General features: G+C 51.9%; 2 protein-coding genes across 2 annotated transcripts; both read left to right on the top strand.

The window, feature by feature from the left end:
• On the top strand, nt 1–8,544 carry Cenps (centromere protein S). The gene is made up of 5 exons (XM_075946238.1): nt 1–105; nt 3,770–3,893; nt 4,880–4,913; nt 7,086–7,152; nt 8,271–8,544. Exons 1-5 carry the CDS (start codon nt 58–60, stop codon nt 8,406–8,408), a joined length of 411 nt encoding a protein of 136 aa, XP_075802353.1. The 5' UTR covers nt 1–57; the 3' UTR covers nt 8,409–8,544.
• Nucleotides 8,545–10,744: 2,200 nt separating this feature from the next.
• On the top strand, nt 10,745–12,269 carry Cort (cortistatin). The gene is made up of 2 exons (XM_075946239.1): nt 10,745–10,993; nt 11,987–12,269. Exons 1-2 carry the CDS (start codon nt 10,874–10,876, stop codon nt 12,194–12,196), a joined length of 330 nt encoding a protein of 109 aa, XP_075802354.1. The 5' UTR covers nt 10,745–10,873; the 3' UTR covers nt 12,197–12,269.

Below are 12,269 nucleotides of genomic sequence, written 5' to 3'. Positions count from 1 at the left end.
GCAGGGCGGGAAAATCTGACTCGGCCGCGGCCCGCCTGCCCGGGGAGCCCCGCAGCGATGGAGGAGACGGAGGAGGAGGAGGAGCGGCAGTTCTCTCACCGGCAGGTAGACAATAAACGGGGTCCCAGCAAGGCAGGATTGCGAGTTCCTGTTTTCCCGGCTTCCCCAGGGCTGGGAAGGTGGAATGTGGGCGCTCACGGGAGAAGGCGGCGCTTGGTTGGCAGAATGCTCGCGCAGCATGCGCGAAGCCGTAGGTTCGAGTCCCAGCCCTGCACAAACGGGCCTGGGGTGAACGACTGTGATCCTAGCACTGTGGGGTGGAGGCAGAAGCAAGTTTAAAGTCGTCTTCAGTGATATACCGAGTTCGAGGCCAACCTGGAATACCTGTCTCGAAGAAGACTGGGGGTGGGGTGCGGTGAAGGGAGAGGGGCTGGGACTGTGCTGCAGAAGCTGAGGCAGGAGAATTATGAGTTTCAGATCAGTTAGGTACCATGGGAGCTCCTGTCTCGAAAGCAAGAGAGGTTAGGGCGTCGGGGCTCAGGCCTTTTCTTCCAGCGCTCAGGAGGCAGAACTTTCGGCTCGCCTAGTCTACCTAGGGAGAGCCTATCAAGGAGACACCAAGGGATGAAGAGCGAGAAAGAAGCGTTGCTAGACGAGTCATGAACACCCAAATGCCCACAGTTGTTTTCTCTTGTTGGCATCTTACTTTCTTTGTTTTCTTGTAGCAAGCACCGTTCTCAGGTAGTTGGGCTCCTATTTAAGCGTTAAAGCCCCGACCCCGCTTAGAGATCAGCTGATCACCATTTTAGCCCGCTGGAGGCTCTAAGTTCAGATGAGGCCAGGCACTCGCCTTTGATCCCAGCCGTGGGGAGGCAGAGGCAGGCTGCTCTCTGAGTTCCAGGCCAGCCAGTGTTACAGTAGGACCCTGTCTAAGAAATAAAATAAAAATCCAATGAAATGAACAGGTCAAGGTCAGGGTGGCATAGTTCACCTCTTCCCCATAGTTTATCACATTTCAGAAGTTCTGTGTTTGGAGACTGGTCCCCATTGTTCAGATCTCCTGCCTGTACCTCCCCTGTGCCGGACGTCAGGCACTCCGTGCAGCCAGGCCTGGAACAGCCGTCTAACTTGAATGGGATTCCATTGTTGGCTGTACAGTCTGCAGTCGAGTGCCTCCATTTGACCTGCAGGTTTACTGGTCTCCTCTCTTTATCTAGGATCAAATCAAGGGTTACTCTTGTCTCCCGAGCCTTCACTTTCAATCTGTGACACCAGCAGGTGTGAAGAGAGCGATAACAGCCAGGGTAGGATGGGAGAGCAGGAGCTATGGGGTTTTTTGTTATTATTATATTTATTTATTTTGATGGGGGTGCTGTCAGAAGTCGGGTTGTCAGGATTAGCAACTCTTGTAGCCCAGGCTGGCCTCGAACTCACAGAGATCAGCCTGCCTCTGCCTCCCCACGGCTGGCATTAAAGGCCTGCGCCACCACTGCCTGGCTACAGCCCCCCCCCCCTTTTTTTAAGACAGGGTCTTATTGTTTAGCCCTGGCTAGCCTGGAAATCACAGAAATTCCTTCCCGCACTACCTCCCAAGTTCTGAGATTGAAGGGCACACCCCACCACGTCTAGATGTCTTGCTTTTATTTATTTATTTATTTATTTTATTATTTTTGTTGTTGTTTTCGAGACAGGGTTTCTCTGTGGCTTTAGAGCCTGTCCTGGAACTAGCTCTTGTTGACCAGGCTGGTCTCAAACTCACAGAGATCCACCTGCCTTCGCCTCCCGAATGCTGGGATTAAAGGCGTGCACCACCACCGCCCAGCTTTTTTTTATTTAATTTTATTATTATTCGTTTGTGTGTGAGGTGCTAGAGATCGAGCTTGGGACCTTACACATGCCGGGCAGGCACTCTGTACCTGAACTACACTACCGGGTCTTTTTGTTTCTGTAGAATCAACTCTGAGAGCAAAGCCTGGCTTAGGAGACAGTAAATGCTCACTGATTAAATGAGGCCAGAAAGGTGAACTCAAGTGGGGCGGTGGTGGCGCACGCCTTTAATCCCAGCACTCGGGAGGCGAAGGCAGGTGGATCTCTGTGAGTTTGAGACCAGCCTGGTCTACAAAGGGAGTTCTAGGACAGACAAGGCTACACGGAGAAACCCTATCTCAAAAAGCAAACAAGAAAAGAGCTCAAATTTGCATCTCTGCTCTGAGGACCCCAGCACCCACTCCACCAGCATTCCTGGCATGCAGACTGTGTGGGATAAGGTTGACAAGGTGCTGCCCTTGAGTTTCAAGTCTCGTGACTTAGCCTCCAAGATCTAAAGTGTGGCAGAAGGAAGGCGGCCCAGCAGGAGCAGACAAAACTTCCTGGAGCCAGATGTGTTCAGGATTCTGCGTCCTGTCCCCAGCCCCCACTCATATTTAAAAGGGCCTTCAGGGTCTACGCCCTTCTAGGTTGATGATTCTTTTGATCTCCTAAAGGCTGGATTTGCTTGTCTGATGTCCGAGCAGACAAGGGGGTTGGGGAACAGGTCCCAAGCTCATCTTCCTGGCCTCGCCCAGAGGCCCTGGACCATCTGTGTGGTTGATCTGCCTGTGTAGCGGATACTTGCTAGTGTCTTGGATTCAGGTGACACCACACCTGCCTGGGCTCTGTCTTCCAAACAGAGCAGCCGTGACTACTTGAGAGACCCTCACCATCAGGCCTGCAGACTGTTGATACCCCTCATCGGAAGTGGGTAGGGCCGGTAGCCCGTCACCTGATCTCAGTCTCCCCAGCCTGCTCTTCCCAGACAGCTGCACATAATTCTGCCCTAATTGTACTTGGCCTCAGGGTTTCGGGGGCGAGAGTGAATATGGACTAGGTTACCAGGAGGCGGCACTCAGTGTGCAATCGGGGGAAGTTATCATCCATGCTGGGTGAGACTGCGGTCCTGTGGCTGCTCTGGGCTCACCCGTGCTCTGTAGGTGCATCCACTAAATACATTGGTTCCCCAAGTTAGACGTGGGTGATGGTTGGTACTATTTGCTGGTGCCCTGTGAAGAGGGGTAGAGGTTGGTTTACATCTCCGCGGGGAAGGAGGTCACACATCAGTGGAGAGACCGCAGGGCTGCTGCCTTGCTTGCTCTGAGCTGCTTCCCCTTGGGATGTCTGCCTAGGAAGAGTGACACTTTCAGTATCTAAAAGGCTTTCTGGGGACTAGGATGCGGCTCAGTGGGAGTGTTTGCCTAGTGTGTGAGGCTCTGGTTCCATTCCCAGCACTGCCAAAAATGGGGGAGGGTAATTCCTGTGGGGCAGGAAGACCATTGTGGTGGCTGGTGACCCTGTAGACCAGAGGATGGTCAGATGCGTAGTCATCAGCCCTGGCTGTCCTGTCGCCTGGGCCTGGAGGCTGTGGCTGCTAGAGACTTGGAGCCAAGGCCTGGGATCTTTCTGTCTTTCGTTAGCTATTTTAAGGCCGCAGACTGGTGTCTCACTGTATTCTCCAGATGGGCCCTCAGCACGCAGGGCCTGGACAGTAGCTGAAGGATGCAGCAAGGGCTGCTGTCAATGCTCCTTGCTGACTAGCGTGGTTTCTCATCTTTATGGGACCTAAATCATAACCATTAGTTGGAAAGTCATGTCCCCCCAAGTCACACTCCAGAGGGTGTCGTTAACTGATTAGTGCACTTGCCTGTCACTCCGCCATGATGGAATGTTCTGCAGGAATTAGGCCGGGCAGCCCCTCTCCCTGGTCTTCACTTAAGGATGTGTGATTTCCCTGCAGAGGCTAAAGGCAGCAGTTCACTACACGGTCGGCAGTCTGTGCAATGAAGTGGCCTTGGACAAACAGGTGCAGTTCAACAAGCAGACCGTGGCAGCCATCGCGGAGGTGACTTTCCGACAGTGTGGTACGAGGCCAGGATATCTGTGGGCTTGGCCGGGGACCCGTGTGGGTGGGAGCTGTGGTGTGGCTCATCCCCCCCAACACACACACCACACACACACACACACACACACACACACACACACACACACACACACGGGCTCCCTGATCACTTCATGGCCAGAAGAGTTGTGTGGGAAGGACATTTATTTATTTATTTATAGAATATTTTTATGGTTTATTTAACTTTATTTTATGTGCATTGGTGTGAAGTGTCAGATCCCCTGGAACTGATCTTCAGACAGTTGTGAGCTGCCATGTGGGTGCTGGGAATCGAACCCGGGTCCTCTGGAAGAGCAGTCAGTGCTCTTAACCACTGAGCCATCTCTCCAGCCCCTGGGAAGGACATTTAAATGGCCATGGTGGCTGGAACATTGGACACGTTCCATCTCAGTGCTGTGACACGGCCATGCTTCCCACAGTGTGTGTGACAGCTGCACCCCGGAGCTGATACTCACTCGTGAGGAAATCAGAGTTCTTACTAACCCTACTTGGGGCAGACATACAGGGCGGTCCCTAGCGAACAAAGGTGTCATCACAGGTAGGACAAGGCTTGTAAGAGGAGTGGAGGGTGCTGGGAAGGACAGGGATGCAGCCACGGTTTGGAAAAGCTGGTGGGGCCGGGTGTGATGCACACTTTAATCCCAGCACTCAGGAGACAGGCAGGTGGGTCTCTTGAGTTCAAGGCCAGCCTGGACCAGTGAGATTCAGGACGGCCAGTGCTACACAGAGATCCTGTCCTGAAAAACTTTAAAAAAAAAAGAAAGAAAGAAAGAAAGAAAGAAAGAAAGAAAGAAAGAAAGAAAGAAAGAAAAGTTGGTAACTGCTGGCCTGGGGTGCCTTTGCTCGCCTCCGAGGTTTGCCGAGTCTGCTGACTAGAAGCCTAGGCTTCAGTTCTGAGGTGGAGATGGGCCAGCTGATAGCTATTTTTTTCCTCCCCTTCTCTTTCAGAAAATTTTGCCAAAGACCTTGAGATGTTTGCCAGGTGGGTAGAAGAGCTGGCTGTGTAATTGAGGTCCATTGACATCACCGCCCCCATCTGGCGGTGTATTTCAGTTCTGTGGCGCCTGTTTGCTGGGGGCTCGTGCCTGATGACGAAGCTACAGGGACCTAACATCTGCTCCGAACACGTCACTTGATCGTCTGGTATCTCCGAGTCCTTTTGAAGGTCTCTCACTGACTGAGGTCTGAATGGCGGCCCCAGGACTGCGGTGTGCGGCTGCCTGTTTTAAAAACCCTTTCTTGGGGAGGTTGCGATTGCTCAGGACGTGGGAAGTTGGGGGGTCAGTCCCCCTGTGGAGAGGGCCTCAGAGCGCCACAGCCCTGATTGCTTGCAGGTGTCATAGAATGACAGGCAAGGGCTTTCATTCCGTGCTTGCTATGAGGAAGACTAATCTTCCCGGGAAGGGGGAGGCTTGCCTTCAGCTGGAGAAGCCTGAGCTCTTACAGGTGATTTATGTTCGGCTCTTCAATTAGTACCTCAGGTAATTGGAAACCATTGCTTTTATGCAGCCGTTGGAATGGCTGGGGCCTGGGAGGGCTGAAGCTTCTCTTTTGCCTCTGCTCACCTCAGCCTCTGGGCCACACTTCTCACCTTACCCCTCTGCGCTGATTCTCTGATGAATCTTTCCGCTGAATTAAAGCAAGGGGCTCTAAATCTTCCCCTTCCTGTATATATTATCAGTCCCTAAAAACTGCTTGGCATCGTCAGCTCGGCTGAGGGGAATACAGCGCTATTATGGGATGCTGACAGCTCATTCAGCTGCTGCTTATTTGTGCCCCACCCCCAAGTCCCACGAAGTATCTATCACCTTCAATTCCCCTTTCTGTGTTAGCTGTGGAAGTCAGTGAAATTCTTAAAAAATGTTTTTGTGTGGTTCCAGAAACAAGCTGGGCGTGGTGGGGCAGTCTTGGTGCTTGGGAAGGTGAGGCAGGAGGCGTCCACGTTCAAGACTGGCCTGGCTCCATAGTGAGGCTGTCAGAACAATCCAGAAGCTGGGCTGAGTGGTGGCTTCAAGAACAAGAGCCCTTGTTCTTGTAGAGGTCCCAAGTTCAATTCCAGACCTACACCATGGCTCACAAGTGTTAACAACTCCAGCGTCCTCTTCCATCCTCAGACACGAGGACACAAATGGGAGAGAGACATACATGCTACACGTAAAAATGTAAAATCCAGAAGCCAGGAGTTAGGATGCAGTTCAGTGACAGTCATATGGTTGGCATAGAAATGAAGAGGACTGTGGGTCCCCTGCAGCTGGAGTTGTGATCTGCCAGATGCAGATGTTGGGAACTGAACTCCACCCTCTGCAAGAGCAGGGAGCAGCCCTCTCTGCAGCCCCCATCTTTCCCAGCGAGGCTTGCAGGAGGATGTGAAGGACCTCGGTCCAAGCTGTGAGCAGGAGGCAGAACCAGTTTAAAGGCAGGTCTCAATTCTGCCGGACTCTCGTGTGTGTGTGTGTGGGGGGGCGTTCAGAGCTTGCAGGGAAGTGGGTTCTAGGAGCTGCAGGTGCTTTGTCTGTGATTCAGTCCTGGAGAAGAGCTTCAAGAGCCAGCATCATGGCTGTTTTCTTGCCCGTTCAGCTAACGTCTACTTATGCAGAGCAGTCGTGTCTTATGTGACTCCTTTCTCTCCACCAGCCTTGTATGCGCACCTTGCGTGGTCTGTGGTCTTACAGACGACTGCGATAGAAGGGTGGCGTTAGACAGTGTCTAACCCTTCTTTGCTGTCCAGCACACTGGCTCGCAGACACAGTTGACAGATTGTCTTCAGGGTCCTCTGTGGAGTTGGTATCCTGTAGCATGGTTACTAAACCCAGAGACAGAAATTGGGGTTCAGCCTGAAGACCAGAAGAGCAAAGCAGCCAACCACTGGCTCTTACCTCTACCTCAGTCCGAACTGGCGATCCTGCCTCCAGGAATCTCAGAATGAGACTGTGTCTGGGAGCTGTCTCCTCCCATTTTATAATCCTCTCTAGTGCTGGGATTAAAGGTGTGCACCATTACCGCCCGGTTTCTTTGGCAAACTGTGTCATGATTGCCTGGTGGTTTGACTCTGACGGGATGGGTCAGGCATCCTTGTTCCTCCGGCCGTGAACTTTTATGTCCTGTCCTAACTTTAACACCACAGTTTGGTGATGTGTTTCTGCCCTTTCTGCAGACACGCGAAAAGAAGCACAGTTACCACTGAGGACGTGAAGCTCTTAGCCAGGCGGAGTAATTCACTGGTGAGAGATGAATTTCTTCCTCACCCCCGTCCCCCCGGAATACATTATTCCCAATTAATCACTTGAAGGCGTGTAGTTATTCTCCAGGGCACCTTGCATTAAAAACTGGAGATGGCTGAACCATTCAGACCTCCTGTAATTTATAGCCCTCCTTTCATCATGATAGATCTTGCAAAGCCAATTTGAAATTTTCTAATCAGCTCTCTCTGGATTCCATAATTTACCTTTTTAGTAATATCTCAAAACTTTGGTGCCATGTTTCATTTGTAACATGATGTCACAGACCAGTCATGGGTTAGTTGGTCTATGGGGATGGTTTCCTTGTGGTACCCACCCCACCCCCACCTAATGCTAGGGATTGAAAGTAGGGCCTTGTGCATGCTAGTCAGATGCTGTCTGTACCACTGCACCACATGTCCTGCCCCCTTTATTCTGTGTGTGTGTGTGTGCGCGCGCGCGTTTGCTCACATTTGTGCCTGTCTACCGTGTGTGTGTGTGTGTCTGGTGCCCATGGAGGGCAGATCCCTTGGAACTGGAGTCACAGGTGGTTGTGAGCCACAGTGAGTGCTGGGACTCAAAACTGGGTCCTCTGTGAAGGTAGCAAGTGCTGCAAACCACAAAGCCTCTCTCCAGCCTCAGTTCTTGTTCTGAGACAAAACAAGGGGCATGCTGAGTATACAGCCAGTCTTGAGCTTGACTTTTAGCCTAGGTAGGCTTTGAACGTGCGACAGGTATGCCCCCAGGCCCAGCCGTACCGCAGTTCTGATGGGCTGGGGACCGATGGAAGCCTGCCAGGTCAGTTATGCAGGCGAGCACAATTTCTATTTTTTCACATCTAAAAAATCATTTTGACCAAACTGTCATTTTCTAGGTGAAGACTCTTGACACTTAGAGGTGCCAGGGTCACCTGACTGTAGCTAACGGATCTAGAATACCATAACCCTGCCGGGTCTCAGCCTCTGAACTGTGTCCCTCTCCGTCTTCAGTTCAGTTTTAGTGTTCATAATTGGAATCCTGGAGAAGGCATAAGTTATCGTGATTATTTTTAGGTTTACAAATAAGTTTACAGACAGATGTAAAGACTTAAATACAGTTTTGCTTTTTATGTACCTACATAGCTAAAATACATCACAGAGAAAAACGAAGAGATTGCTCAGCTCAACCTAGAGCGAAAGGCCAAGAAGAAAAGGAAGCCAGAGGATGACAGCAGTAACTCCAGGGAGCCCGCTGCCGAAGTGGTGGACACTGAGACTTGAGTCCTGGCCACGTGGGACCCGGCGGCCTCCAGCACGCGCAAGTGTGCCCACCACCAAGTCAGAGGGATAAGTAGAGGCGTCTAAAAGAAACACGTGGCTGGGCAGCTTTTCCTGCTGCCAGTTTCAAGACATCTGAGGGCAGCTTGGAAGAACCAGGCGCTCCTCGCCTGCAGGGTGTCCACGTGCCGTCCCTGGCACGGGCGAGGCTGGCGTCTGGATGGCACACTGACGTGGCTGAGGCTGATGGCTCGTGTTAGCAGTTAGACATGCTGGGTTTGGGGTGAGCCGTCCTTCACTGCCTGCTTTCTAGGCCGTGACGGTCTCTGAACAGTCAATAAAGCTGTTTCCTTAGCTCTGGCTGCTAAGGTTCTTTCAGACCCGTGGCCCCTTGATCATCCGTGAAAGATGGTGCTGGGGATGGGATTTCCCGTTCCTTAGCGCACCTTTGTAATGAAGCCTAGGCTTTGCTGAGCAGAGGTCGCTTGAGGGGGAGTCTGGAGCTCCAGTGTGAAATAGTGGTGCAGGGGGCCGCATAGACTTCAGGGCCCACTCTTTCCTTTATACAGTGGTAGGGTCCAGAGGGTGGCCTGGGGCCGGCAAGGTAGCTCAGTGAAGTGAGACATTTGTCAAGCGTGGTGACCCGAGTTTAATCCCATGCTGGAGGAGAAAACTGATTCCCAGAAGTTGAGAAGGGACGAGATCTTTCAGAAGGCGCCTTCCGGCCTTCAGTTTGCTTTAGGTATGAGCCTTCCTTGGGTCCTGGTGGTCTCTAGTGGCCTGAGAGGGGTTTCAGGTCTGGGCAGCTCTGAAGGATTCGTACATTTGGCCCAAGTTTTTTTTTTTTAATTTAAATTTTTGGTTTTTTGAGACAGTTTCTCTGTAGCTTTGGAGCCTGTCCTGGAACTAGCTCTGTAGGCCAGGCTGGCCTCGAACTCACAGAGATCCACCTGCCTCTGCCTCACAAGTTTGGCCATTCCTTTTCTGGACCAAAATAATAAGCACCATAGCCAGGCGATGGTGGCGCACGCCTTTAATCACAGCACTCGGGAGGCAGAGGCAGGCGGATCTCTGTGAGTTCGAGGCCAGCCTGGTCTACAAGAGCTAGTTCCAGGACAGGCTCCAAAGCTACAGAGAAACTGTCTCAAAAAAAACAAAACAAAACAACAAAAAAATAAGCACCACCAATTTTAGAATTAGGCGTGTATTTCCAAGTGCTGGGACTAAAGGTGCGTCAACACGCACGGCCTGTGTGTGGGCACACGCATGTGCTATGGTGTGCATGCTCGTATCTCCCAGCATGCTGGCTCCAGGGGACTGACAGGCCCTCAGGCTTGGTGACAGACTTACCTGTTGAACCATCTCACTGGCCTAATTTAAAGAATGTGACACTTACTAACACGGGGAGTTTGGGAAGCCCTAGACCATGAGCTATGCTCGGTGTCACCAGGATGCAGAAAGCCCTTGGTTCCTCCTATGCCTTCTGCATCAGCATCTATACGTCAATGAGTTGGAGGTCTGGCTGAAGAACCAGGGTTTGGCCCAGGCAGAGGGCAGTGCTGGATGTAGCACCTGCACTACAGGACGGGACCGGGAACTAGGCTGGAGATTTAAAAACACACCCACACAGACAGAGACACAGGGACAGGAACGTGGGTCATCCTTGAAACAAGATGCCCCCTGTATTATGTACCAGGGCAGCTTATGTAGGGATCCTTAACTGATAGCCACGCCCCAGCCAAGCCCACCAGAAACTCCCCTGCCATCAGGAACTCCTGAGGGTCTCCTGCTCAGAGCAGCTGCAAACACAAGAAAACAAGTCATTTACAGGAAATTCAGAGTCTGGGGGTCCACAGCCCCCAACACTGGGACAAGCTCTTGGTTCATCCCTTGTGTGGGTGAAACCCTGCTGTCCTGTGTCCCCGAGTCCTCTCTGCACCTATTACTTCTCTAGCAGATTCAGGCAGACTTCATTTCTGATCTGGGGACGGAACCAGAGCCTCACACTTGACAAGCACGTGCCGTGCTGTGCTGTGCTGCACCCCCTTCCTCAGCTTTGCTTTCTTATGGGTAAGATCCCACGTTTGAAGCTCTTTACCCAAGCCTAATTTCCTATTCTGTTAAATCGCTCGACTTTGTCCTAATGGCTTCCTGCTTGCTGCAGGCACAATTACAAGGAAACCGAACTTCCTCACTGCAAATGCGCACGCACGTGTTCTAAAATGAGAGCCGATCCACACTGGCGCAGGAAAAGTCCTGAGTCTTTAATTAAGGGGCTAAATCCAACCTCACGAATGTTTCTGTGAGAACTGATTGCTCCGGCTTGTGCGTCACGGCACGAGTGGAGAGGCATGCAAGTTTTCAGTGGACGTGTGCAGGCCCCAAAACAGCTGGCACGGGAGCTTAAAATACCAGAGCTCCAGAGAAAGACCCCATCCGCAGAGCACTGACCTGCGGACAGCCCGAGGATGGGTGGCTGCCGAGCCAGAGGCCAGTGGCTGTCGGCCTTCGGGCTGCTGCTGCTGCTGTGGGGGACTGTGGCCACTGCCCTTCCGCTGGAGCGTGGTCCCACCGGCCAGGACAGTGGGGTGAGTACAGTCCCCACCCAGTGAGTTGCCGTGTGTGTGTGTGTGTGTGTGTGTGTGTGTGTGTGTGTGTGTGTGTGTGTGACCCCAGGATGCTACAATGGACCATTCAGACCACGGGTCTCCCTTGCCCTCACTTGTCCTGGCCTGTGTCTGTTCAGGGGCTCTCTGCTGGTGTCTGCTTTGACTTCTGACTGTCAGCGTGAGCTTGTGGGCCAGCTCCTGCCAGTATTGGTCACACAGACGGCAAGAGCCTTAATTTACGCTCGCTCACATTAATTCCTGCCATCCCTTTCTCTATGATATAAATTCCTAATTTCATCAAATGATTTACTTTCTCGTTTTTTTTTTCAATTTTGAAAAAATTCCAAGAAAGAGTACATAAAGTTGACCATTAGAAACGGATTTTTCTCTGAAATTACCAGCTGAGTTTCCAGAGGGTCGTTTATCATCAGAATACTGCTAGCCGGTTTCCCAAGGGGTTTGAAAGACCAGACCTTAGTCTCTTCAGGTCTCCGAACACCCAGCAGGGTGTCTGAAAACAGTAGCAAGTTAAATGAACCTGTCTGCCCGGGGTGTCTGTGCCGTCAGTCACATGGGCAGCTCTCTCAGAGCTAAGGACCTCAGCAAAGAGTGTTAGAAGGGAGAGGTCAGCAATTCACTCATTGGTATTTTGAGACAAGGTCTCACTCTGTAGCCCTGTCTAGCCTCAAACTTACACTAATCCAGCTTCCTTTGCCCACAAGTGCTGAGGAAGACCTGTGCTACCATGGCTGGGAAAATTAGCAAAAAAAAAATAAAAAAAAAATTATTTGTCCGTTTCCCTCTGCACAGCAGTTTCTCTAGGATTCTCCAGATGCAGCCTTTGAAGGAAGTGTGGTTTGTTAAGGAGAAGCTTGCCATCTGGGAGGAAGCCTGGGAGGGAGCGGCGGACTCTCCTGAGACTGTCCAGGGCTTGTTTCACTCTACCTTGTCCTTGCTTCTCTGAAAACACAGGAAGCTGCGGAAGGGAAGAGGGCCAGCCTCCTGACTTTCCTTGCCTGGTGGCACGGGTGGACCTCCCAAGCCAGCTCCAGCGCCCTCATCGGAGGGGATACCAGCGAGGTGTCTAGGCGACAGGAAAGCCCACCTCTCCAGCAGCCCCCACGCCGGGATAAAAAGCCCTGCAAGAACTTCTTCTGGAAAACCTTCTCCTCTTGCAAATAACCCCGCCCTGGCCACCCCTGGAAATGCATCCATAGTCTGAATAAAGAGTGTCGGGCAGCATGGAGCTTTCATA

Source organism: Microtus pennsylvanicus, chromosome 13, assembly GCF_037038515.1.
Source record: "Microtus pennsylvanicus isolate mMicPen1 chromosome 13, mMicPen1.hap1, whole genome shotgun sequence".
Taxonomy (NCBI): Eukaryota; Metazoa; Chordata; class Mammalia; order Rodentia; family Cricetidae; genus Microtus; species Microtus pennsylvanicus.
Note: the sequence above shows the minus strand (reverse complement) of the source record. Positions and strands in the feature narration are given on the sequence as shown.